Source organism: Geotrypetes seraphini, chromosome 3, assembly GCF_902459505.1.
Source record: "Geotrypetes seraphini chromosome 3, aGeoSer1.1, whole genome shotgun sequence".
NCBI classification, from domain to species: Eukaryota; Metazoa; Chordata; class Amphibia; order Gymnophiona; family Dermophiidae; genus Geotrypetes; species Geotrypetes seraphini.
In genome coordinates, this window is record NC_047086.1 from 193642043 (window position 1) to 193666916 (window position 24874).

A 24874-nucleotide genomic window follows, 5' to 3' on the forward strand; every position below is an offset into this window, starting at 1 on the left:
GGTAATAAATATTAAGTCCTATAATGTATGAGTATTTAACTGTTTTTGATGTATTGGGAATGGAACTTTTGTAAGGGGAGGGAGGGTTTTCTAACTTGATATAAATTGTTTAGATACTAGGAATAGTTCATAATATTCAAAATATTATAGAATATAGGTATTGGCTAAAAAGTTATATTTTTAATGATATATGAAAGTTAATCAAGTGTATATTTATAAGTTCAAATGATTTTTCTTATATGTAATATGTAAAAATGAATAAAGAATTTTTTTTTTTTTTAAAAGGCGGACATGTGAGGGAAGGAGGCTTTAAAGGGGGGGGGGTTTTTGGGGAAAGAGGCTTGGTGTAGGAGGCTGTTAAAAGAAGACAGTTCGGAGAAGAGGGTTGGAGCTTAGGACTGCAAAAGGTGAGTTGTGAGAGAAGGGGGTCTAGGTCTGGATTTGGAGGCTGAAAAAGAAGACAGGTGTGATAAGGAGACTGGGGCTAGAACTGAGGGCTGGAAGAGCAGGTATGAGAAGGGGGTTAGGGTTGGGAGCTATAAAAAGGGAATGTGTGAGAGAAGGGAGCTGGGGATGAAAAAAGGGGGAGGTGGCAGAAGGGGGCTACAAAAGGGGACATGTGAGAGAAAAGGACTGGGACTGAAGCTGGGGGCTAAAATGGGGCATGTGAGAGAAAGGGGCTGAAGATAGGAGCTGGAAGAATAAGTGAAGATGCAGAAGCAAAGGTTGATGGAGAAAGGGGGAATGGAGAGGGAGTTCTATGGAGGTGAAGGACAGAGAAAGGGGCCAGATTTTTAAGTTGGTGAAAAAAGGTGGAAATAGGGAAGGCAAAAGGGGAAATGGGAGCCTGAATATGGGGGTAAGACCTAAGAAGAATAGCCATTCTGGATCAGCCTAATCTACTCTAGCACTCATTAATATAATGGGCTTAAACACTAGTTGGTGGGATAAGCTCTATCATAATGCCGTTCAAACCATATTTTTTAAAAATTTGTACAGCAGAACATCCATTATCCGTATTATTGATTTCCTGATGCTCAAGAACAGCAGACAGAAGGTGGTGGCCCATGAGTTTTTAAGATGCTTACTATGAAAGAGCTGAAAAGAGGGCAGAGTTTTATAGGGTATTTGACACCCCTTCCCCTCAAATTATAGCACATAAGAACATAAGAATTGCCGCTGCTGGGTCAGACCAGTGGTCCATCGAGCCCAGCAATCCGCTCACACGGTGGCCCTCTGTTCAAAGATCAGCGCCCTAACTGCCCTACCTGCATATGTTCCAGTTCAGCAGGAACTTGTCTAACTTTGTCTGAATCCCTGAAGGGTGTTTTCCCCTATGACAGACTCCGGAAGAGCGTTCCAGTTTTCTACCACTCTCTGGGTGAAGAAGAACTTCCTTACGTTTGTACGGAATCTATCCCCTTTCAATTTTAGAGAGTGCCCTCTCGTTCTCCCTACCTTGGAGAGGGTGAACAATCTGTCTTTCTCTACTAAGTCTATTCCCTTCAGTACCTTGAATGTTTCGATCATGTCCCCTCTCAATCTCCTCTGTTCGAGGGAGAAGAGGCCCAGTTTCTCTAATCTCTTGCTGTATGGCAACTCCTCCAGCCCCTTAAACATTTTAGCCTAGTGCCTTGTAATAAGCAGATACAATGGACACTTCTTAGTGAACATATGGCTTTTGTGACTCTCCCCCCACCCACCAACCCCTTTATGAAAAGAATGTTTATCCCATCAGTCATCAGGAAACCTGAGAGAAATATCAGCCTCAGGCTATCTGAAACAGAAATCAGACATATGCATTAATAATTCATTTACACTGATTTTGGTACTATTAAATATAGTTTCTCTTATTTTAGTGAACTAAAGAATCAGCATAACAACATCAAATCCAAACACTAACTTGGAAAAGAGACAGCTAAGGAGAGATATGATTGAAATCTACAAAATTCTGAGTGGTGTAGAAAGGGTACAAGTGGATTGATTTTTTTACTGCATCAAGATTTACAAAGACTAGGGGACACTCGAAGTTACAGAGTTGCTTTTAAAACCAATAGGAGGAAATATTTTTTTAATCAGAGAATAGTTAAGCTCTGGAACACATTACCAGAGGTTGTGGTAAGAGAGGTTAATGTAGTTGGTTTTAAAAAAGATTTGGACAAATTCCTGGAGGAAAAATCCATAGTCTGTTGTTGAGACAGACATGGGATGGCCACGAAGGTAAGGGGGAGGGAGGGAGGGGAGCTGCTGAAAGACATCTGGTAATCCTTGCAGGCTTGACTGTGCAGGGAATTATTTTTGTAAAATCATATTTTGTTATGTGACTGGCATTATTTAGACTTTAATTTCTATGAATGAATAGAATGAAAATGATATAAAATTGCTTGCTTGTTTTTATGTGCGTGCGCTGAAGGGAAGTGGAGAGAGAGTGGGCTGAGGATGCTGAGGGGAAATGGGGAAAAAAGAGTGGGGAGAAGACGCTGATTTATAAATTGACAATTGTACAGAATATTGTTTCTTTATATACTTTAATATAATAAGTTCAGTATAAAACTATTCGAGGCTTGTGTGGATGGGATCAGGTGGTTTGCGGGGATGGGGACGGAGCTTACGGGGATGGTGCGGAGACGGAGACAAATTTTTTCCCCGTGTCTTTCTCTAGGCTCTGTCACAAATCGATTTCAACTACGTGCGGGCGAGCGGGGTGTCAGTCGGGTTGACGTAGCCGTCGTAGCGCAAGCGGGCACAGGATATGGCTCTCAAAAAAAATCTTAATCGTTGTACTGCTGATTTTGGCTCTTTTGACTAATGAGTTTGCCTACCACTGGTCTAACCCAATAAAGCTATTTTTGTGTTCTTATGGTACATTTGTTCTTAAACTCCCAGCTTCATACCTCTAAATGGGTTAGGGCTGCACATACCTTGACAGGAAGGAATCTCGCTTATACACCAGGATATATTGGGTACAGTCTGTCTCCCAAATTTACTACCAGTGCCTGCATTGTGCCAAGGAACTCAGAGGGTAATTCTCTAACATTTTTATGCACCACTATATGCTTAAATCATCCATTCCCAACCCAGTCCTCGGGGTCATTACGTTTTCAGGATATCCACAATGGATATGCATGAGACAGATTTGCATGCACTGCTTCAGTTATATGCAAATCTAACACATGCATATTCATTGTGGATATCCTGAAAACCTGATGGGACTAGGTGAGCCCTGGGTTGGGAATGGTTGGTTTAGAACAGTGGTCTCAAACTCGCGGCCCGGGGGCCACATGCGGCCCCCAGGTACTATTTTGAGGCCCTCAGTATGTTTATCATAATCACAAAAGTAAAATAAATCAGTTTCTTGATCATATGTCTCTTTAGCCTATAAATTATTATGAAGACTTAGCCAAAAGGAAAAATTTATAAACTATAAAGAGTTTTACCTCATGCAAAATTGTCATTTCTTTAATAAGACATTAACTATTTTTTTCTGAGGCCCTCCAAGTACCTACAAATCCAAAATGCGGCCCTGCAAAGGGTTTGAGTTTGAGACCACTGGTTTAGAATAACAGCATTTATACATATGTGTGTTTACTTGGATACACTACTGTCAAAATTCCACCTATGTGCCATTCTGTAAATACCCGCTTCACTTGTATAGCATGTATTTTTAAGTGGAGGGGTATACACATAAGAACATAAGAATTGCCACTGCTGGGTCAGACCATTGGTCCATCATGCCCAGCAGTCCGCTCACATGGTGGCCCCCAGGTCAAAGACCAGTGCTCTAAATGAGTCCAGCCTCATCTGCGTACGTTCCAGTTTAGCAGGAACTTGTCCAACTTTGTCCTGAATCGCTAGAGGGTGTTTTCCTCTATGACAGACTCCAGAAGAGCATTCCAGTTTTCTACCACTCTCTGGGTGAAGAAGAACTTCCTTACGTTTGTACGGAATTTATCCCCTTTAGAGAGTGCCCTCTCGTTCTCCCTACCTTGAAGAGGGTGAATAATCTATCTTTCTCTACTAAGTCTATTCCCTTCAGTATTTTGAATGTTTCGATCATGTCCCCTCTCAGTCTTTTCAAAGGCGAAGAAGCCCAGTTTCTCCAATCTCTCACTGTACGGCAACTCCTCCAGCCCCTTAACCATTTTAGTTGCTCTTCTCTTGTCCCTTTCGAGTAGTACCGTGTCCTTCTTCATGTATGGCGACCAGTGCTGGATGCAGTACTCCAGGTGAGGGCGCACCATGGCCTGGTACGGTGGCATGATAGCCTTCTCCAATCTGTTCGTGATCCCCTTTTTTATCATTCCTAGCATTCTTTTCGCCCTTTTTGCTGCCACTGCGCATTGCACGGACGGCTTTATCGACTTGTTGATCAGAACTCCCAAGTCTATTTCCTGGGAGGTCTCTCCAAGTACCGCCCCGGACATCCTGTATTTGTGCATGATATTTTTGTTACCGACATGCATCACTTTACACTTATCCACGTTGAACCTCATTTGCCATGTTGATGCCCATTTCTCGAGCTTGATTATGTCACGTTGCAGATCTTCGCAATTCCCCTGTGTCTTTACTACTCTGAATAACTTTGTATCATCCGCAAATTTAATCATCTCACTCGTTGTACCAATGTCCAGATCGTTTATAAAGATGTTGAAGAGCACGGGTCTGAGCACTGAGCCCTGCGGCACCCCACTGGTGACGCTCTTCCAGTCTGAGTATTGTCCATTTACCCCCCACTCTCTGTTTCCTATGCGCCAACCAGTTTTTAATCCATGTGAGTGTTTCACCCTCGATTCCATGGTTCGCAATTTTCCAAAGTAGTCATTCATGTGAAACCTTGTCAAACGCCTTCTAAAAATCCAGATATACAATGTCGACCGGGTCGCCCTTATCTATCTGCCTGTTTACTCCCTCGAAGAAGTGAAGCAAGTTCGTCAGACAAGATCTGCCCTTGCTGAAACCATGCATGCTGGTCCTCATCATACCGTGTCCATCAAGGCAGAGCTTGGGTGGAGCACAGGCGGAGATCAAATTTATGCGCATAGCTTATAGAATGCTTTAAGTATGTCTATAGAACATACAAGATCTATGGCTAACTTAAAGCACTCATACCTAACTGTTAAGCTCAGTTCCACTAGTATTCTATACAGGAAAACAGGTGCCTGCTTTCTTCTATAGAATAGGTTCCTACTAGGTACCTAATTTTAGATCACTTGTAAAAGAACTGCCCTCATACCAACTGTTGTAGACCATCCCCACTTATACTGTTGCATTTGCAGCAGGTCTGTGGCTGGTGTCACTGTGGGCATGTAAATATAAGGCACACTGATACTGGATTTTGATAGTATTTCTAGAATGGCACCCTAATTCCCTTATAGAATAAGCTCCCATTATTTATTTATTTAATTTTCTATACCTTTCTCCCAAGGAAGCTCAGAACGGTTTACATTAATTTATTCAGGTACTCAAGCATTTTCCCTGTCTGTCCTGGTGGGCTCACAATCTATCTAATGTACCTGGGACAGGAAGCGCCCAGCTGTAACATTTCCCCCATAGTGGGTTAGATTCAATAAGTGGCATGCAAATTTTGTCTCTGGTCAAAATCAGTGCGCAGCGCTGTTCCATAAAGGGCATTCTGGAATGAGCACCCTTTATAAAACAGCACATAGTGCCGGTTCTGCAACTAAAATAAGGCATCAAGACTTCTGCCTGCTAAAACCAGATGTAAATCCTGGTGCACATCCCCCCCCCCCCCCCAATTCTGAAACACTGCGCTTAGCTTTTGGGAATGTCCATGACCTACCTCTGTCCCTCCCGGGGCCAGGCCTCCTTTTGGGTTCTGTGCAAGAGAATTTAGATGCTGTGTTTTATAGAATCACTAAGCAAACTGATCGTGTACCGATCGGTTTGCGACCCCTTTGCGACCTGATTTCCCTCTGACCTGATTCACTAACCTCTGTCCTGATCATCCTCTGATCCGTGCATGCAAATGAGGGGGAACGGTATTCAAATGTAGGCAGGCAGCGATTCACTAACCAAAAACTGTCTGCAACACCGACTGGGCTGGCCGATCAGCAAACAAGAACCTGCAGGGTACCAGTCGTTCACTGCTCTCCGACTGCATCTCCTGCTCTCTGCCCCGACTTTCCTGCTGTCTGCCCCAACTTACCAGCTCTCTTCTCCTGCTCTCTCTGCCCCGAGCACCACCCTGCTTCTGCCCTGACTCTCCTGCTCTCTCTGTCCCGAGTGCTGCCTTGCTTCTGCCCCGGCTTTCCCCCGCTGGTTTTAACCCACGGGTTTAAAGCGGGTTAAAATCACGTGCTCGCTGGGCTCGCTAAAAAGTTAAAAAAGTAAAAAGTTAGAGTAAAAACAAAAAACAAAAGGTTGCTGTTCTTTAAGCATGCGCAGACCATCTACAGATGGTCTGCACATGCGTCAGGATCACTATAGAGCAATCCAGGCATTCGGTTGGGAGCTTGATTACGATCACCCTCATTTGCATGAGGGCAATTCGTGAATCAGCCCCCTGGATACGAATCGGATCGGATCCGATCCGTGCCCTTAGTGAATCTGGGCCATAGACAGTTGTGCATGCAAAATCTTAATTGGTACTAATTAATGTCTGTAATAGATTGTTAGCTCCCAATTATTTCTGTTAATGGGCTTGTTGATGGAAAATATTGACTTGTATACCACCTTTTTGTAGTTTTACAACCACAGTCAAAGTGGTTTACATACAGTACAAGTACTTCAAGCATTTTCCCTATCTGTCCCAGTGGGCTCACAGTCTATTTAGTGTACCTAGGGCAGTGGACGATTAAGTGACTTGCCCAGGGTCACAAGGACCAGCGTGGGGTATGAACCCACAACCGCAGGGTGCTAAGGCTGTAGCTCTAACCACTGTGCCACACTCTCTGCCACCAATTATGGTATGTTGCATGCATATCTCGGAATTGTGCTAAAATTTTGCAATGTAAATTTTGGCAACCTTTGTACAGTAAAATCTGGGGGAGTGTCTAATATATTCAGGCAACTCATTGCGGTGCGCTTCAAAGTTTTTTGTAATCAGGCTGGTGGAACCCCAAATAACAAGGATTATTTCTGTATCTTTCTGCCACATTTTCTTGGTCACATCTCTTGCTGCTTGAGGATCTTCTCTCCCTCCCTACATAATGCTGAATAGACACTTGGTACTGACACTTCTATTAACAATGCTTGTCTTGTGTTTTTTTCCTTTTCATTTACCACTATTCTGGTTTTCTAGCGTCAAGCTTTTATATCAGTCAGCATGGAAACATCCCACGCGATCCAAATGTCTTCATTATCTGTAATTGTCAGGGTCATGATCCCAGTTTTTCTCTGGTATCTCAATGTTGTAGTGTTTACATGAGATACAGTGGGTGAGCTGTGCTACTTTCTTGTGCTTTTCTGTATACAAATACACCCATCCTCAGCTTGCCCTCTGAATCCTTGCTGTTTACCCTTTGCCCTTTTCAATTGGCAGCTCAAGTGCCCTCAGGGTGCCCCCTTCAGTTGCTGACCTCTTCCATGTAACACAGACCTCAGGGGATGCACAAAACTTGTTCTCTCTTGTATTTCACAAAGTTGGTTCTTTCTTCCATATATCTCGGACTTACAAAGCTTATTCCTTCTTCCTTGACTGTACATGCTTACTCGGATCCTTTTTATGAAAGAAAGAAAAAAAGACTGGCTATGAGCACCCCCCAAAAAAACCTCTCAATTGACTTTTATTAGTCTAACTGCCCTTCTATATAGTATAAGTAACAGGAATAAACTGGCACACCATTTACCAAACCTCTCACCTTTAGCACAGGTTGGCTCAGTGTATTGCAAACTATGTGCTACGGCGAGATTCCAGGACCTCATCAAGGAGAAGAAAAAAGCATTCATCTCTTACAAACACTCAGGGAAACAGGACTCTAGGGAAGTCTATCTGGCCAAGTCAAAAGCCGTCAAAACAGCAGTTAGGGAGGCCAAATTCCGCATGGAGGAGTCTCTAGCGAAGAACATCCAGAAAGGAGATAAATCCTTCTTCAGGTATATCAGTGACAGAAATAAGAACTCAGGCGGGATAGTACGTCTCAGGAAACCAGATGGAGACAATGTAGAAGCGGACTTGGAAAAAGCCCAACTGTTAAATGAATACTTCTGCTCAGTCTTCACCCGCGAGGCACCAGGACTCGGCCCTCAGCTACAGACAAGGGTTGACGCAGATGACCGGTTTAGTAATTTCGAGTTTACACCCAGTGGTGTCTACTGCGAGCTGTCAAAGCTTAAGGTTAACAAGGCAATGGAGCCTGACAACCTACATCCCAGGGTGCTCAGGAAGTTGTGTGATGTCTTGGCGGAACCACTATCCGCGCTCTTCAATCTCTCCCTTAGTACGGGTAACGTCCCATTGGACTGGAAGACGGCTAACGTCATTCCACTCTACAAGAAAGGCTCCAAGATGGAGACAGCAAACTACAGACTGGTGAGTCTCACATCAATAGTGTGCAAACTAATGGAAACTCTAATCAAACGCCAATTGGATACGATCCTGAACGAGGAGAATCTACGGGATCCCCGTCAACATGGATTTACTAAGGGGAGATCCTGCCAATCCAACCTGATCAGCTTCTTTGACTGGGTGACGAGGAAGCTGGATGTTGGGGAGTCCCTGGACATCGTATACCTGGACTTCAGTAAAGCATTCGATAGCGTACCACACTGCAGGTTGCTGAGCAAGATGAGTTCTATAGGATTGGGCAATACATTGACAAAATGGGTTGGGAATTGGCTTGGAGGTAGGTTTCAGAGGGTAGTGGTGAACAGCACCCCCTCCGAAATGATGGAGGTAATCAGTGGAGTGCTGCAGGGCTCGGTCCTGGGCCCGATCCTATTCAACATCTTTATAAGAGACTTGGCAGAAGGGCTGCGAGGTAAAATAGCATTATTCGCCGATGACGCCAAACTAAGCAATGTAGTGGACAAAAGCACAACAGACATAAATTCAATGTCCGACAACATGATGCACAACCTACTCCTACTGGAGCGCTGGTCTAGGTCCTGGCAACTCAGCTTCAATGCCAAAAAATGCAAAGTCATGCACTTGGGCAGCCAAAATCCATGCAAGACTTACACCCTTAATGGCGAGATCCTAACAAGAACTGAAGCAGAACGAGACTTAGGGGTGATCGTCAGTGAGAACATGAAGACTGCCAATCAAGTGGAGCAAGCTTCATCCAAGGCAAGGCAAATCATAGGTTGCATACGTAGGAGTTTCATCAGCCGTAAGCCTGAAGTCATTATGCCATTGTATAGATCCATGGTGAGGCCCCACCTGGAATACTGTGTGCAATTCTGGAGGGCGCATTACCGTAAGGATGTGCTGAGACTGGAGTCGGTCCACAGAATGGCCACCCGGATGGTCTTGGGACTCAAGGATCTCCCGTACGAGGAACGGCTGGATAAGTTGCAGCTGTACTCACTCGAGGAACGCAGAGAGAGGGGTGACATGATCGAGACATTCAAGTATCTCACGGGCCGCATCGAGGTGGAAGAAGATATCTTCTTTTTCAAGGGTCCCGTGGCAACAAGGGGGCATCCGTGGAAAATCAGGGGCGGGAAACTGCACGGGGACACCAGGAAATTATTTTTCACTGAAAGGGTGGTTGATCGCTGGAATAGTCTTCCACTTCAGGTTATTGAGGCCAGCAGCGTGCCTGATTTTAAGGACAAATGGGATAGACACGTGGGATCTATTCACAGAGAAAGGTAGGGGAGGGTCATTGGGGTGGGCAGACTAGATGTGCCGTGGCCCTTATCTGCCGTCTATTTCTATGTTTCTATGTTTCTATGAACACATCGGGTATGCGAGTCTGTCACTGCTGGTGTCTCTCCTCCTCTCTGCCCTTCCGGAGTACCTCTATAAATGGAATTTGAGGGTTACCAGATGGAGGGATTTCCAAAACCCATCAGTTTGTCCTGGTTTTGGATGGCCCCCGTGCTCAGGGCCGCGTCTGGAGGGCCTCCGAGCATGTGCGGATTCTGATGTGATGACGTCACGCACCTGCATGCGACGTCATCAGTTGGCATTCGCGCATGCTCGGTGGCCCTCCAGACGTGGCCCTGAGTTTAGTGTAATGGGGCTAGAAAACATTTGCGTGACACTGGCTCAGGGGATGCACATAGGGATACATTTCTAGGACAGGAGGTGACCCATCAAATGCACTCCGACAATTGCGCACACAAGAAATGCACGCACTGAATTGGGAGGTGACCCGTCAAATGCACCCTGACAACTGCGCTCCATACTGCCCTGATCACAATCCACAGCGGATACTATTTTGTCTTTAAACTTCACCCTCCCCATTCGCGGTTTCTGCACTCGCGATTTCAAATAATCGCAATTTTTTTCTGGGGAGGGGGGAAAATAAAAAAACTCTTATTTTTTACCTCCCTGCCGCCTTCCCGGCCTTACCTGGTGGTCTAGCGGGCTTTCGGGGCAGGAGCGATCTTCCTACGCTCCTGCCCCGTGCAGATCGCCATGAGGAAATGGCTGTAGGGAGTTCCCGTCGTAGTCTCGAGGGACTACGGGAACTCACATGGAGATCTGCACGGGGCAGGAGCGTAGGAAGATCGCTCCTGCCCCGAAAGCCCTCTAGACCACCAGGTAAGGCCGGGAAGGCGGCAGGGAGGTGGGGGTGAGTCAGAGCCAGATAATCACGGTTTTTCGCCATTCGCGGTCCGTCTCTGCCAGTATTCCCTGCAAATAACGAGGGAGAAGTGTAATCCTCTTTTTAGAGGGGTGACCCTCAAAAAAGAGGATTCACTTGCTATCTTGCGTTAGGGTAAGGTTTACATGATGATTATGGGAACCCTTTATATATGTGGGTATCTGGCAGGCCCTGATTTGCTCAGACTCCTCAGGCCCGTCCCTTGGGAGGGGTTTGAGGCGCCTTAGGCTTGAGGAGTCTGAGCAAATCATGGCCTTCCAGATATCCACGTATGGCAGATTCAAATCAGTATTCGCATTTCACGGGGCGCAATTGTGTTGTGCAGATTTGTCGGTGTGCTGGACCGGATGGATCAGTGAATGGGCACATGATCAAGGATGGGCACAGGATCAGGGATCCATCCACAGGATGGATCAGGGTATGGGCCTTTCATATCTAGCATTGGATATAGAGTGTTCCCCCATGAATTCGCAGTTCGTGGACTCACTAATTCGCGATTTTCTCCCACCGTCTCTTCCTTTACTAAAGTCGGGCTACACCAATCAGGAGCTGCGTGTCAAAGCAGCTCCTGATTGGTGTAGCCTTACTTTGGTAACAGGAAGAGGCAGTCGGAGCATACTGCGAGTGATTTTCTTCACTCGCCGGTGCTCCAGCTGTCTTCTCTTGCCTCTCCTGCCTTTTGACAGGCGAAAAACCATATTCGTGGTTTTTCAAAATTTATCGGGGGAGTACTGTGTCACCAGAGTCTCTCACCTTTAGGACCTGGTATTTTTCCAGTTGTAACACAGCTTGCGGTGTTCACTGCAGGTCACATTATAGAATTTACATAGAAATGAGGTGATTTGCTTCTCATTACTATTTACCTGCACTGACTTAACTAATGCTGCATTAACGTAACCTAATCTGCGATTTAGTCGTACTATGCCTAACGAGGTTCAAGGCGACTTACATTACAACACTACAACTTGCATTAGAGTCATTTAACATATTTTAAGAGGCAAATAACATATGGACCATGTCCATGAACCATGGACTTTACAGGCGTGCAGCTACCCAGCATTGACTGGGATGGCCTCAACTTTCTAAAGGAATAGAAAAAGTTTTTGAAGTAAGCTGAACTCATCTTCAAGGGATTGTTTAGAACCAAGGAAGAGGAAGATGGATGCTATTGTCTACAACTTTGGTCTGGAGAGAAACTAAGGGCCATTTATAATACATGTTGGCTGAGGAGAACAGTTATGAAGAATATGCAAGCCCTGACAAAGCCAATGTTTAAAAGATATAAAATTTACAAGAGGGTACAGGGTGAAAATAAACCAACAAAACAATTTGTTACAGACCTGAGACTGTTAGCCAGAGACTATGCATTGGCTAAAACTGAGGATATGATCCATGATAGACTTATATTTGGCAGAAATAAAAGTTGAAAGAAAATTCTCCCAAGGTACAGGATTAATTGGTAAATCCAAGTGCTGGTCTCAGTCTAAACAAAGTGTGTGACATTGCAAGAACTCGTGAAGTGGCTCAAGCCCAATTAAAGTAAAAGACTGCAGCAGACTATGTGCATGCAGTAGGCGAAACACCCACAGCCTTAAAATAACCCCACCATTACAGAGACACAGACAAAACCAAAAGCTCACAAAAGATATGCAACTGGCCTGGGAACAAACATGCCTGGCAAAACTGTCCTGCAAATGACCAGATGCAGAGCTTTATTTCAGGGGGTACTCAGGGAGCACCGCCACCTTTCTCATTGCTTGCTAAAATTGACCCATAGTCTCCAGAAATAAGAATAGCCTTACTGGGTCATACCAATGGTCCATCAAGCCCAGTAGCCTGTCCTCACAGTGGCCAATCCAGGTCCCTAGTACCTGGCCAAAATCCAATGAGTAGCAACATTCCATACTACAGATCCAAGGCAAGCAGTAGCTTCCCCCATGTCTTTCTCAATAACAGACTATGGACTTTTCCTCCAGGAAGTTGTCCAAACCTTTCTTAAAACCAGCTTTGCCATCCGATCTTACCACAACTTCTTGGCAACATGTTTCAGAGTTTAACTATTCTCTGAGTGAAAAAATATTTCCTCCTATTGGTTTTAAAAGTATTTCCCTGTAACTTCATCGAGAGAAAGATCCCAGGCCCTTTCTATTCACAGGTTCTGTGATTGGTTGCAGGGGTTCTGACTGCTGTGGAATGGGTCTTTCAGTGATTACCCCACCCCTGAATGATGGCCTGGCATTTGAGTACTGGCACCTTTTTTTTTTTTTTTTTTGCTAAAAACAACACCCACCCACACCGGTCAGATGTGTTACAAATGTTAAACAAAGTAATTATTTTTGCAAAGATATGTGTAAAAGAAAGAATGGGCAAAACAGAACATGAATTCCACAGACATTAACTGCATTAATGCTATTGAGAAGGGACAACCTGACCTAGTGTTCACTGAAATAGCAGTGGGGACCCCCCCGCTAAGTACACAAAGGCCAATTCTATAATCTAGTAAATGCCCAGAATACTAGCAATTAAATGGCACACTGCACACTTATTTGCAGAGTGCCTAACCACTCCTCTGTAATGAAATGCATAAGGCAGTGCACATGGGCGGGACATGAGCAAGGGTCCCATCTGCAGTAAGTTATGCACGTTCCTGATGCACTTTGCACCTGCGCTTAATAAATTCTGTGGTTGGTATAATTGTGAGTGCATAAATATTAGATGCCCCATCACCAGATTAAGCTAGTATTCTATAATGGAAGGTTTATAAAATAGGCTCCTCCTACATGCCCAGTTATAGAACTGCCCCCATTAAGTTTAATCTGAATACAAGTGCAAACCCATGCTATGCTTAAGTATTTTAGCAGAAAAACCAGTGAAAGTCACCGATCCCAAGCTTTATGAATGTGCAGTTGAAGAATTTGATGTGAAAGGTATGTGCCCTCTGGGCTCTTAACACAAATGCAATAATCAAAGTCTGGACTTTTGTAATGTATAGACTGTGGCCAACCCAGTGTTCAGACTCAGAGCTTGTCTGGATCTGAAACTAATGCAATTAGTTTTGCCTGTAGAAAATGCTCAAAACACAATGTCAGCTGAAAGGGACTACTCTGATGATACATTAACAGAATAGAGAGAGGTTTTTCAGGGTTCACAGCAGTTTCCAGGAGATCATAGAACTGACATGACTGAAATAGTAATTCTTACTATACATGCCCCATGTAAAATTTCCAGTGGCACTGAAAGAGATTTGCTAAGGAAATGAACAGAATGGAAAAACGGTGTAATTGTCAAAATTAATGAACCCACACAATGTCAGCAGAAGGCCCCAGGCCAGACCAAGGAAAAAAAATCACAGCAATTTCTAATATAAGACCACCAAAAATAGATCCGAACTGGAAACAATCTTGGGTATGGCAAATTACCTAGAAAAAGTTAATTCCACACCTTGCTGACACTATCACCTCAGAAGGCCCTTCTAAACTCAGATTTTCAATGGGAGGCCCAAAAAGATGGTACATTGACAAGATGAAAAAAAAACCTCAAAACTAATTTCAAAAACTGGCACGATGACTTACTATGATGTTAGAAAAGAAGTGACTGTTCAGGTTGATGCTTCTAAACAAGGTCTTGGAGCAGTACGTCAATTATGCATTGAAGACACCGCCAGACGAATACGAAGCATCTCACCTCTGGGACTGAAATCAACAAGGCCCACATTGAAAATGAAATGCATGTTACTGTCTTTGGCTGTTTTTATCAATAGGTCTATAGATGAAAAGTATCTGTGACATCAGATCACAAGCCTTTAGAAATCATCATGAAAAAGACAGCAGATACCAGGCTGCAAAGAAATGATGTTACCACTGTAGAAATATGACAAATATAAGCCAGGTAGCACTGTTCCAGCTGCTCATACCTTAAGCAGATTACCACTGGAAGACAAAGGCAACACTGAAGTGGCATTAGAAACCCAGGTGCACTTAGTCATGTTCACCTTACCCATTTCAGACAAGAAATGAACCAACTGAAAGGATCAACTGAAACTGACCCTCAGCATTACGTACAACCATAGTCAACGGTTGGCCAAAGTTGTGAGTTTGGGAGGGGTGGAGATGGGTAGGAATATAATTACTTGTTAAAGGTATGTTTTCATTAATGGTATGGAAGGGTGGTGGAGGCACAGTGTTATATTTTTGTTGTTGTTCACATATATTTTTGTTCCTTGTAAATGGAGGAATTTTGGAATTTTCATGAAGAGTGAGTTATTAGGGACAATCTCTCCTGCAAAAGAGAAACATTGGTAATAGCCAAATCCACAAATCAGACTACAGAACTCATTGATGACCTTCCGGAAAGCAGTAAAGACCCTCCTCTTCAAATAAAATTCAACCACAGTCTACGCCTCACCCCCCTTAAACCCCCTCCCTCTCTAACCTCTCTTCCCCATTCGAAATGTCTACTTAAATTGCTGTACAGTCCATTCTTAACCTTTACTTAAATTACTGTATAGTCCTTGTATTTAAACTACTGTATAGTCTTTGTATTGTCCAAATGTACTCCACTGTGAATGTTTGCTTGTAGACCATTCTGAGCTACTGGGAGGACGGGATAAAAATCTAAATAAATAAAAAATAAAAAATGCAAAGCTGAGCCAGAGACTTACTCTAAGACCAGGAATAAATGCTGACAATAAGTTGCAGACGCTCAAATGTCCAATCTGTTCACAGCATTGAGCATCTAGCCCCCACCCCAAAACAATGGTTTCACATGCATTACCATCTTGGCCAAGGCAAAAGGTATCATCAAATCTTTTACAAGTCGATATTCAGCTAGCGGCAGTGACTATTTAATGCTGGGGCTTACACGGCTCTTTGAATATCCAGGTATGACCACCGACCTGGCAGTTAACTGGCACTAGCCAATATTCAGACTAGTTCCCGATCAACTCACCGCATAAAGTTAGGACAGCTTTTTTTCTGCCTCCCCTGCCCATGTCTAATCCTCACTGGACCCCATGGAAACCTTAGTCTGCCACGCCACAGTGATCAGCACAATGTCCTAAATCAGTGGGTCAGCTCTTTTCCTTCTGATTCTTAGTGATCAAGATTGCCAATTATCCACAACTTTTATAAATGCAATTCCCTTTCATTCTTGATCAGCTCAGCTGCTATAGTATAACATCACTACCAACAGTGAGCCTCCAAACAAAGAAATGCATTGTCCATTGTCCATTTGTTTTAGGTTTTCACCTTTAAGAGTCATGTCTGTTTACATTACCTTACAGCGATCCTCATAAACCTTTGTTTAAATTATTGTTATAAAGTTGTCCTTTTGAAATTAACCTAGCTTTAATTTTCTCAACAAAGCTCAGAGGTCTGAATAGACAATGCCGACTATCTCAAAGGAAAGTCCTCTAAATTTTTATGTGGGAACTTGCATAAACAATTAAGTTTCAGCCGTACTAAGTCATATCTTTGTGTTTCCCAGTGTGGCCTGCAGTTGTCTCTGTACTGTAGAACAGCATGAGTTCTTATATTGCCTTATACATTTCTTTGTCTACCTGTGGGCTCTTTCAAAGCGCTCCAGTAACAGGTGTAGTTCTACCGCAAAGCAATGAAAAGCAGAAAACCAAAATGATATAGCTACAGTTTCTGTGCAGGCACACATTTTTTTTTTCTGTTCAGCTGAGCAGCTGAACAGTCTGTTCACTTTTATCTGCCAGTGGAGTGAAAAGACCTGGGTACTGACGGTAATCGTAAGCAATTCTTAGGGAAGCCCCCCTCCCCTTTCTGCCACCCCTAACAGAGACTGCGGCTGCCAAGCAGATCCCAGACTGATCACAAAAGGGAACATATACGACAACTTTTGAGAGTCTGATAAGGCAGTAAACACCACGTACAGCTGGTAGTTTATACAAAAGGAAATTAGTTAAAATAGGCAAAAATGATTCTCTCAGTATAATATAAACAGTGCATTTGGGGGGGGGGGGTTCTGATGATGCTAGAGACATTGGCTAAATTGCTTTTAACAACTCTCCTGCTTTTTAGACCCTACACATAGACCCAAATTTCATGCATGCATAGGTACACAGTGCACACCCTAATATGCCTGTGTCTCCTGTGGCTATAACAGACCTGGTGCAGTGTGCAAGGCCTCTCACCTTCTTACATCTGCACTCACAGTGTCTGCAACAGCTGCCAGGAGGAACACACAAGCAAAGGTAAAGCTTGATCCAACTCAAAGCCAAAAGCACAGCAGCACAACAAAAAGGGAACAGAAACAGGAGGAGTAGTGACACTCTTACTGAGTGGAAAAAAAACAACAACCAACAAACAACCCTCCTACAGCTCCCCATCATTAGATCATGATGGAGCGATTTCACCTGGACCTGCCGCAGTGACACATACACATTTAGCCACAAATTTTCCACACACCATTCCGTGAAAGCCAGGCCCGGGGCTCATCCACCCATGGGCCGAATGGAGCAGTCAAACTGGCCCGTGGAGAGCTTACAGCCCAGATTCCATCTGGTGTGTTGTAAATGCCAAGGGCTGTTAATCCCACAATGTCACTGTAATTCAATATACCTACAGTGGTAATAGGCATCTAGCAGGAGATTATCCCCCTTCACTCAGTTTATAATACAAAAAACAGTATATGGTAAGCTATATTACCACCTTCATGCTTTCAGAGGGAGCTCCACTCTGTTGGCGAAATTATGCAAACACACCTCCTCAGAAGGAAGTATTCAATTACTCTATGCTAGTGTCTGCTTCTGCCACTTTGGATAACGGGACAATTGGAATGAATGAAATCTTAGCCCTGTGGAACTAAGTAGTCCGATGGCACGTAGATACCAGAAGTAAGAAGTGTCAGTGATGTCCAACCAAGTCGTCACAGAGCTCATGCCAGTTCTGCTTTGCATAATAAGATCCTTCTCTGTTTTCATAAAATCATTTTACACAGCACATCACTTCCCAGTGGACTATGCCTTCAAGAAGAGACAAAGGAAACAAGACAAGAGAAAGCTAACAAGTAAAACAAATTTCCCAGATTCAATGATTTTTTTTCCCCCTTCTTTTTCTAGGCAGAGAGAAAGAGCCCCTGTAAAATCTGACAATGGACTACTGATGGAACAAGCCAGCCCCGGCTGGAGTACTCACCCTCCCCAAAAGTCCGACCATACATCCAGAAATATCAAATGTCCGACAGGCACTACTGCATTGTCCAGGCTTCTCCCACAGAAGGGGAGAGTTGGTTTTACCGTATCACAAGATGCTCAGTGCAGGCAGCACAGAAGGGAGGCGGGAGAAGGAGGAGGAGAGACCAAGAGGGGTGGAGGAAAGGGAGGGGGAGAGAAAGACAGCTGGAGGGAAGGAAGAGAGAAAGAGGGAGAAGAGGTGAGAAAGGAGGAGTGGAACAGGAGGGAAGGGAGTGAGAAGAGAGACAGAAAATGGGAGGTGAGAAGAAAGAGAGAAAAGGGTGGGGGCGAAGGCTGCTGTGCAAGATGAGAGGAGAGGTACCCTCAAAGCAGGGCCCAGAGGACATATAGAATGACAATGGGAGGAAACAGTTTTATCAGTGCAGCCAGACTCAGCCCTGCCTGGAGTGGGAGAATAACAGGAGCCCAAGAAAAAGTTTGCTAATCTGCTTTTGATAAATGATACTCCCACCCCCTTCCATCACATACAAACCCCAACCAACTGAAACTGTATAGTTCAGGCACTGTCTCATTAAACAACAGCAAAAAAAACCCAACAAAAAACCCCCTAAAACAAATAAGAGAGCAGGTTCTTTGAAAATCCTGCAGAGAGCTGAAAGAGCTTGAGTTTTCACGCATGATGTTCTGACCTTCTAAGTTGAAATCTTAGGCAGTGGACTGAGGTGGGAAAGAAGAAAACTTGAGAGACTGCACTGTAATTTGCCCTCCTCCATACGTGGGCATAAGGAAGCACTCGGTGGAGACTCTTGCGAGAGTCTGCAGCTGAACAGAATGGTGATTCCTGGGGAATGTTATGTTATTGTGAGCTCAGTAACTGCATCCTTAACATTCCAACACATTCAGTGAGTAGGGACCAGGGCACAGTGAGCAGGAGCAGAAAGCCTGTTACCTCTAAACAAGGGCTCAGGCATACAGAACCTGCCATCTCCTGGTGGAGGAATACAGAGCATGTTACTTCTGTACACTTGGGGATACAGTCTGTTTCCTGATGGAATGTGATATAAGACTATTTATTACTACTTATCATTTATAGTTGTATTACACTACTGTACAGATACACATAAAAGAGAGCCCATGCTCAGCTGAGTGGGTCACAAACCTGAGAAACTTAAAGTGTGAACCTTTATTTTTTACTATGAGTGGAAATAAGTGATTTGGCTCAAATATTTTCGATTCGATTTACTCATATGAATCAATTCTTTCAGTCTGATTTGATTCAGTTCTTTATGGCTATCATCACTAAATACAAAATAAAATTCATTTTTCTACCTTTGCTGTGTGGTCTTTTAATTTTTGTAATTGTGTTGGTCCCAGTGTGTGGTTTCTGCTGTCTTCTCTTAACTTTTTTGCCAAGGTCTCCTGGTCCATTTGGCATTTCTTCTCTATGTCCATCATTCAGCTTCCCTCTGTATCTTTGCTCCTATCTTCCTGCCATATTGATCATCTCCCCTCTCTGTACTCTTGCCCTGTCCAGCAGCACCCTTGTGTCCCTATGCCACTTCCCCATGATTACTTACAATCGTGGGAGAAATATAGGAGAACGCCTTGCACGTCATCGATATCATGCAGGGGACAATGAGTCTCAAATCATACATGGCCATCAAAAATGTCAAAAATGTCAATGGTGCGAGGTCACCATTGAAGGGCTAGAATGGCAACCCCCGCAGAAGCATATATGCATTAAAGCTGATACAAACACTACATGTAAGACACAGAATGTAGTCTATATCATTCAATGCCCATGTGATTTGATATATGTTGGCAGGACAAGCCGTCAGATTAATGTTCGTCTTAACGAACATAAATCAAGAATTGTAAACAAAGTAATGGAAGCCCCTTTAGTAAAACACTGGGAAGATTACGCACATGACATCACAGATATAAAATGGCGAATAATAGCTCATATAAAAGTAGGGTGGGAGGGTGGAAATTTCAAACGTAGATTAAACTGGCTAGAACAAAAATGGATATACAGTTTGAATACAGTAGAACCGGGAGGTTTAAATCAAGAGGTAGAATGGAGCTCGCTAATATAATGTATGTTTCCCCTTTCCGTAAAACTAATGACGTCAGACAATGGGGAGGTATTTATACTCGTCCAAAAGACGCCGCGGCCATCTTGACAGATCAAAAATACTTTAGTATCGGGATGGTCGCACTAAAAAGAAAAGGGTGAGCTTTGGATTTTTATCAATATTATTTAATTCATGGCTGCCTGTAAGTAAGAATATACGGGGTGTGTAGTAAAAATGTCTTCTTTCATTCGTGCAGGGGACAAAATCTTGAAAAAGCCGAGGAGGCGAAACATGTCGATTTGACAGGTCCCTGGTCCGAATGTACTAAAGAAAAAACGTCTTTTTAAGATAAGTTATTTTCACTTCAATATTTAAGAATATAAGCAATAGCACTTTATTATAAAATTGAAAAAAAGAAAAAGTATATAAAAAATTAAAATAATCGATGGTAATGGGCGAATGAAGAGGCCAATGCCAGAGTCATAGCCATAAACACTCTTTATGTCGCCAGAATCAAGGCGAATAAAAATGGCATGTCTGACGCCCTAGAAAGGTAACTAAAGACTATATATATATGTATAAAAAACACATTGACGCAAGGATATGAGCTACACTATATTAGTCAATGTAAAGAACACTGGCTTATATATATACTTCCCCATGTCTAGCAGTACCTCTGCATGCTCTTATCACTCCTCATGTTTAGCTTCTCCCCTTATTCCTCGAGCCCTCCCATCCCCGCTCCTCTTGTTCTTCTTCCAAGACTAGTATCTCTCTTCCTTCTCTCTTGTCCATCCAGCGTCTGCACCATTTCTTCCCACTTCTAATCAGTGTCTATTCCCATCCAGGGTGTGTGCTCTTTCTGTTCTACCTTCCATCCAGCATCTGCCCTCCTTCTCTCCCCTTTCCATCCAGCCTCTGCCCTCCTCTCCCTCCTTCCATTCATCTGCCATCCTTCTCTCCTTCTCTGCTCCTTTCCATCCAGCATCTGCTCTCTCTCTCTCTCTTCCCATCTCTTCCATCCAATCTCTGTCCTCCCCAATCCAATCTCTCTTTCTTTCTCAGTCCGAGGGATCTAGGCAGTAGCTCTCCCCCTCTTTTGGGGCCTGCTTGCAGCTTCTGCTCTTCTCATCTCTCTGGTGCCAATCAATATCAGTCTTTTCCCCTGCATCATGTCTTCCCCTCTCTTGCAAACACAATTCTCATCTCCCTCCCTCCTTGCAGAACTTGCTAGAAGCTTTCTCCCACTGGTTCCTACTAGGGCTTGCTTGTTCAGCCCTCCGGGCTCTCTTTCTCTCATCACCTCTAGACTTCTCAGCTTACCACAGGCTCACCTGCTCCTCCACAGTCTAGCTTCCTCAGACCCAAGCTTGTCCTTTCCAGCAGCAGCTCTTTCTTCTGACTGCAGCTCTACTTCTAGCCCTGCAGCTCTACTTCTAGCCTTCAGCTCTGTTCCTCTCCTGGACCTGCTGCAGGATGGCATCTTCTCCTGCCCCAGGCTTGTCTACAGCCCTCCTAGGCTTGCTGCAGTGTGGCATCGTCTCTGTTGCTCCTGGTCTGCCCCTCTCCTTCCCAGGCTCCCTTGGGGCTCTTCTAGCTTCTCTATGTTTGATTGGTGCAGGATTTATGGCAGTCCGGAGCTCCTGCCCTCCTCCTTTGATTGGTGTCAATTTTACGCCGATCCAGCTGATTGAATGGCCCTTGTCTGGCTTCTGATTGAGCCTGTCTTTCCCTGTAGGCCTCCTACACTGGGCTCCTGATTGGTTCAGCATTCTCAGTCCTCCCTTAGGCTCCACCTCTCTCTGGTCTGGGACCCTTCATTGGTTCTCTCCTAGGCCCTTTCTCTTCTACCAGCTCTTCTTCTCTCTCTCTCTCCCACCTATGTTCCATAGTTCCCTGGGCTTGTAAGGAATAGCTGCTCAGTTTCTCTTCTGCCACAGCACTCTCCTGTGCTGTGGTTCATCCCCCTGCCTACTTCTGACCTCACTGCACATTGTCCTTGTCACTGAAGAGTGCATGGCCCTGTCTGCCTCCACCCTTCTGCCACGACCCAGAGGGCAGTCGCAATTCGCGGCAGTGGCACTTCCGGGTCTGTGGATAAATCACCGGCTGCTCTCCTCTTCACTGTCGGTTCCCTTGCCCGAGCTGGCAGCCTGCAACTCTGGGCCCCCAAAGTCGGCAGCTGTGCCCTCCTGAGGGGGGAAATGTAACTCTATTTACATTGATTTCTTATTTTCTACTGGATGAAGGTCTATCTGTGTTCTGCTTGTATAAAAGAGATATGAGTTTCTGTTAGCAATTTTGTTGGCTGTGCAGAATTAATCTGTATTAATTTGGCTTGTTTAGCTTTTCAGTAGTTGTATTGATTTTTTTTTTTGTGTCCATTGAAGTGTTTATGCTGCAGCCTTTTCCTAGATAGGCTCTTGTTGTGTGACTTGTAGAAGTTACTGCTATTATGGTATAGTAAAATTGCTCTGTAGATCCTGAATGACATCTGTAGTGTTTTGTATTACTTTACATTATGGGGCTCATAATAATAATAATAAAAAAAGTCTAAAAAGTGACCTAAATGGGTACTTGGATGATCAAAAAGCCTGATCGTCCAAGTACCCATAACCAATGCTGGTTTTAGATGTATCTGAAACCAGCTTAGGCCTTTCCCCTGCCTCTAAAAGCCTAGAGTGAAAAGAGGCGATTTAGAGGAGGGGAAAGGGCGGGAGGTGGGCCGACCTAAACATAGGCGTACAGCAGGTATAACCAAAACTTTAGGCAGGTTGCCTAATCGGCACTTATACCTGTTTTGATTTGGTCTAAGTTAAAATGTGTAAGTGCCGAAAAAGGGGCCGCTGAGCTGATGGCAGTTGTCGCAATGAGCTCAGCAGCCCCAGCAACCTGCCTACTCCCCCACCGCAACTATTGCGGCAGGAGAGATGGCTCATCTCCTCTGCCGCAATAGCAATACCACCAAGAGGCCCCTCAGGCACCACCTATGGGCGGGGTTTGAGGTGGCTGGGCCAATGCGGGCCTGCCGGCCAGCTGGGCTTGGGACTTGTCCGTCCAACCAACATTTTTACACCTATGGTGAGACCACATCTGGAATACTGTGTGCAATTCTGGAGGCCACATTACCGTAAAGATGTGCTAAGAGCAGAGTCGGTTCAGCGGATGGCCACCAGGATGGTCTCGGGGCTCAAGGATCTCTCTTACGAAGAGAGGCTGAACAAATTGCGGCTCTACTCTCTCGAGGAACGCAGAGAGAGGGGAGACATGATTGACACGTTCAAATATATCACCGGGCGTATCGAAGTGGAAGAAGATATTTTCCTTCTCCAGGGACCTTCAGCCACAAGAGGGCATCCGCTTAAACTCAGGGGCGGGAAATTTCATGGTGACACCAGAAAGTATTTCTTCACTGAAAGAGTAGTTGAACATTGGAACAAGCTTCCGATGCAGGTGATCGAGGCCAACAGCGTGCCAGATTTTAAGGGTAAATGGGATGCCCATATGGGATCCCTGAGAGGGTGAATGTAAGAATGGATCATTTGGAGCAGGGGCTCTAGAGCAGACTTAGGGGGTGGGTCTGTGGAGTGGGCAGACTTGATGGGCTATAGCCCTTATCTGTCGTCATTTTTCTATGTTTCTATGGGGGAGGTGGTGCGTGGTGGGGGGTGGTGTCACGGGGTCGGCAGGTGGGGGGCCGTTCGGGGGCAATTGTGGGAGGGGGTGTGCTTAGGGCAGGAGAGCCTGAGATCCCTCCTGCCCGTATCTTAATGGGGGTGGGGGGTTGCCTGGGCAGGAGGGGTTGGGCTCCCTCCTGCCCGGATCGAGTATGTGGGGGGGGGGGTCACCTGGGCAGGAGGGGTTGGGCTCCCTCCTGGCCCGATCGGATCGGCAGGGTGGGCATTCGCCGGGCCAGGATCTCTTTCCCTCCCACACCCTACTTCCTAGTGTGAGCCAGGAACACGTGGTTCAGCAGCCCCCTCCCGCCCGATTGCAGCATTCAGTCAACTCCCTCCCTCCACCTCACCTTAGATGTTGAGTTTGCCAGCTTTCTTTTTTGCCCAGCCGCACGCGTTCAAAAAGCCGCGCAAGGGCAGCTGCTCTGTTGTTCAATCTTCTCCTCTGACGCAACCGGAAACAGGAAGTTGCAGCAGAGGAGAAGATTGAATAACTTGAACATCTGTGCATGCGGCTGGGCGAAAAAGAAAGCCGTCAAACTCTGCATCTAAGGTGAGGTGGAGGGAGGGAGATGGCAGAACGCTACGATCGGGCGTGTGGGGGCTGCTGGACCGCGCGATCCTTCATTGCCTCACTGCGGAGACAAATCCATTCACCACTCCACGGGGCGGTGAATGGCCTTGTCCCCGCCCCACAGCGACCACTATTTTTTCTTTCCCCGTTTTGGTGGGTTACCCGCAGCTAATTGCGGCTAGCCGCGGGTAACAATCACCGTGTCATTCTCTACTGTGCACCCCCCCTAAGCCTGCACCCGGGGCGGACCTCCCTCCCTGCCCCTCCCTTGGTACGCCACTGTTGGGAAAGAAGTGTATATTGAACCACTGGATGTCTGATGTTCCACCTTCCATACTTTGATGGGGTGGGAGGCTAGACTGGCTTCCCATTCTCGTAGATAGAGCCATGATTTTGTAAAGGTCTGGACTCCTTATTTGCATATCTTGGATCCTCGTAATAGGAGTCAAGTCTTGAACAGACTTATGATTGGCTCATAACTGAATTTCAGAGAGTATTGATATATCTAATTTATTAACATGTAGCTGTCTGCCTAATTTATTTTATTTGTTGGGATTTATTAACTGCCTATTCATGAAGGGATTCACCCAAAGTGATTTACAATACACTGAATAGTAATCAGGAACTCTTAAGTATTTTCCCTATCTGTCCGG

General features: G+C 44.9%; 1 protein-coding gene across 1 annotated transcript in view; it reads right to left on the reverse strand.

The window, feature by feature from the left end:
- The window catches only part of HDAC7 (histone deacetylase 7), a 543111-nt gene extending 524990 nt beyond the window's left edge, over positions 1 to 18121 (reverse strand). The window contains exon 1 of the mRNA XM_033936587.1: positions 17897 to 18121. Coding sequence (XP_033792478.1) covers positions 17897 to 17921 — 25 coding nt within the window. The 5' untranslated portion in view covers positions 17922 to 18121. The remainder of the gene's footprint in view (positions 1 to 17896) is intronic.
- Between the last annotated feature and the right edge of the window lie 6753 nt (positions 18122 to 24874).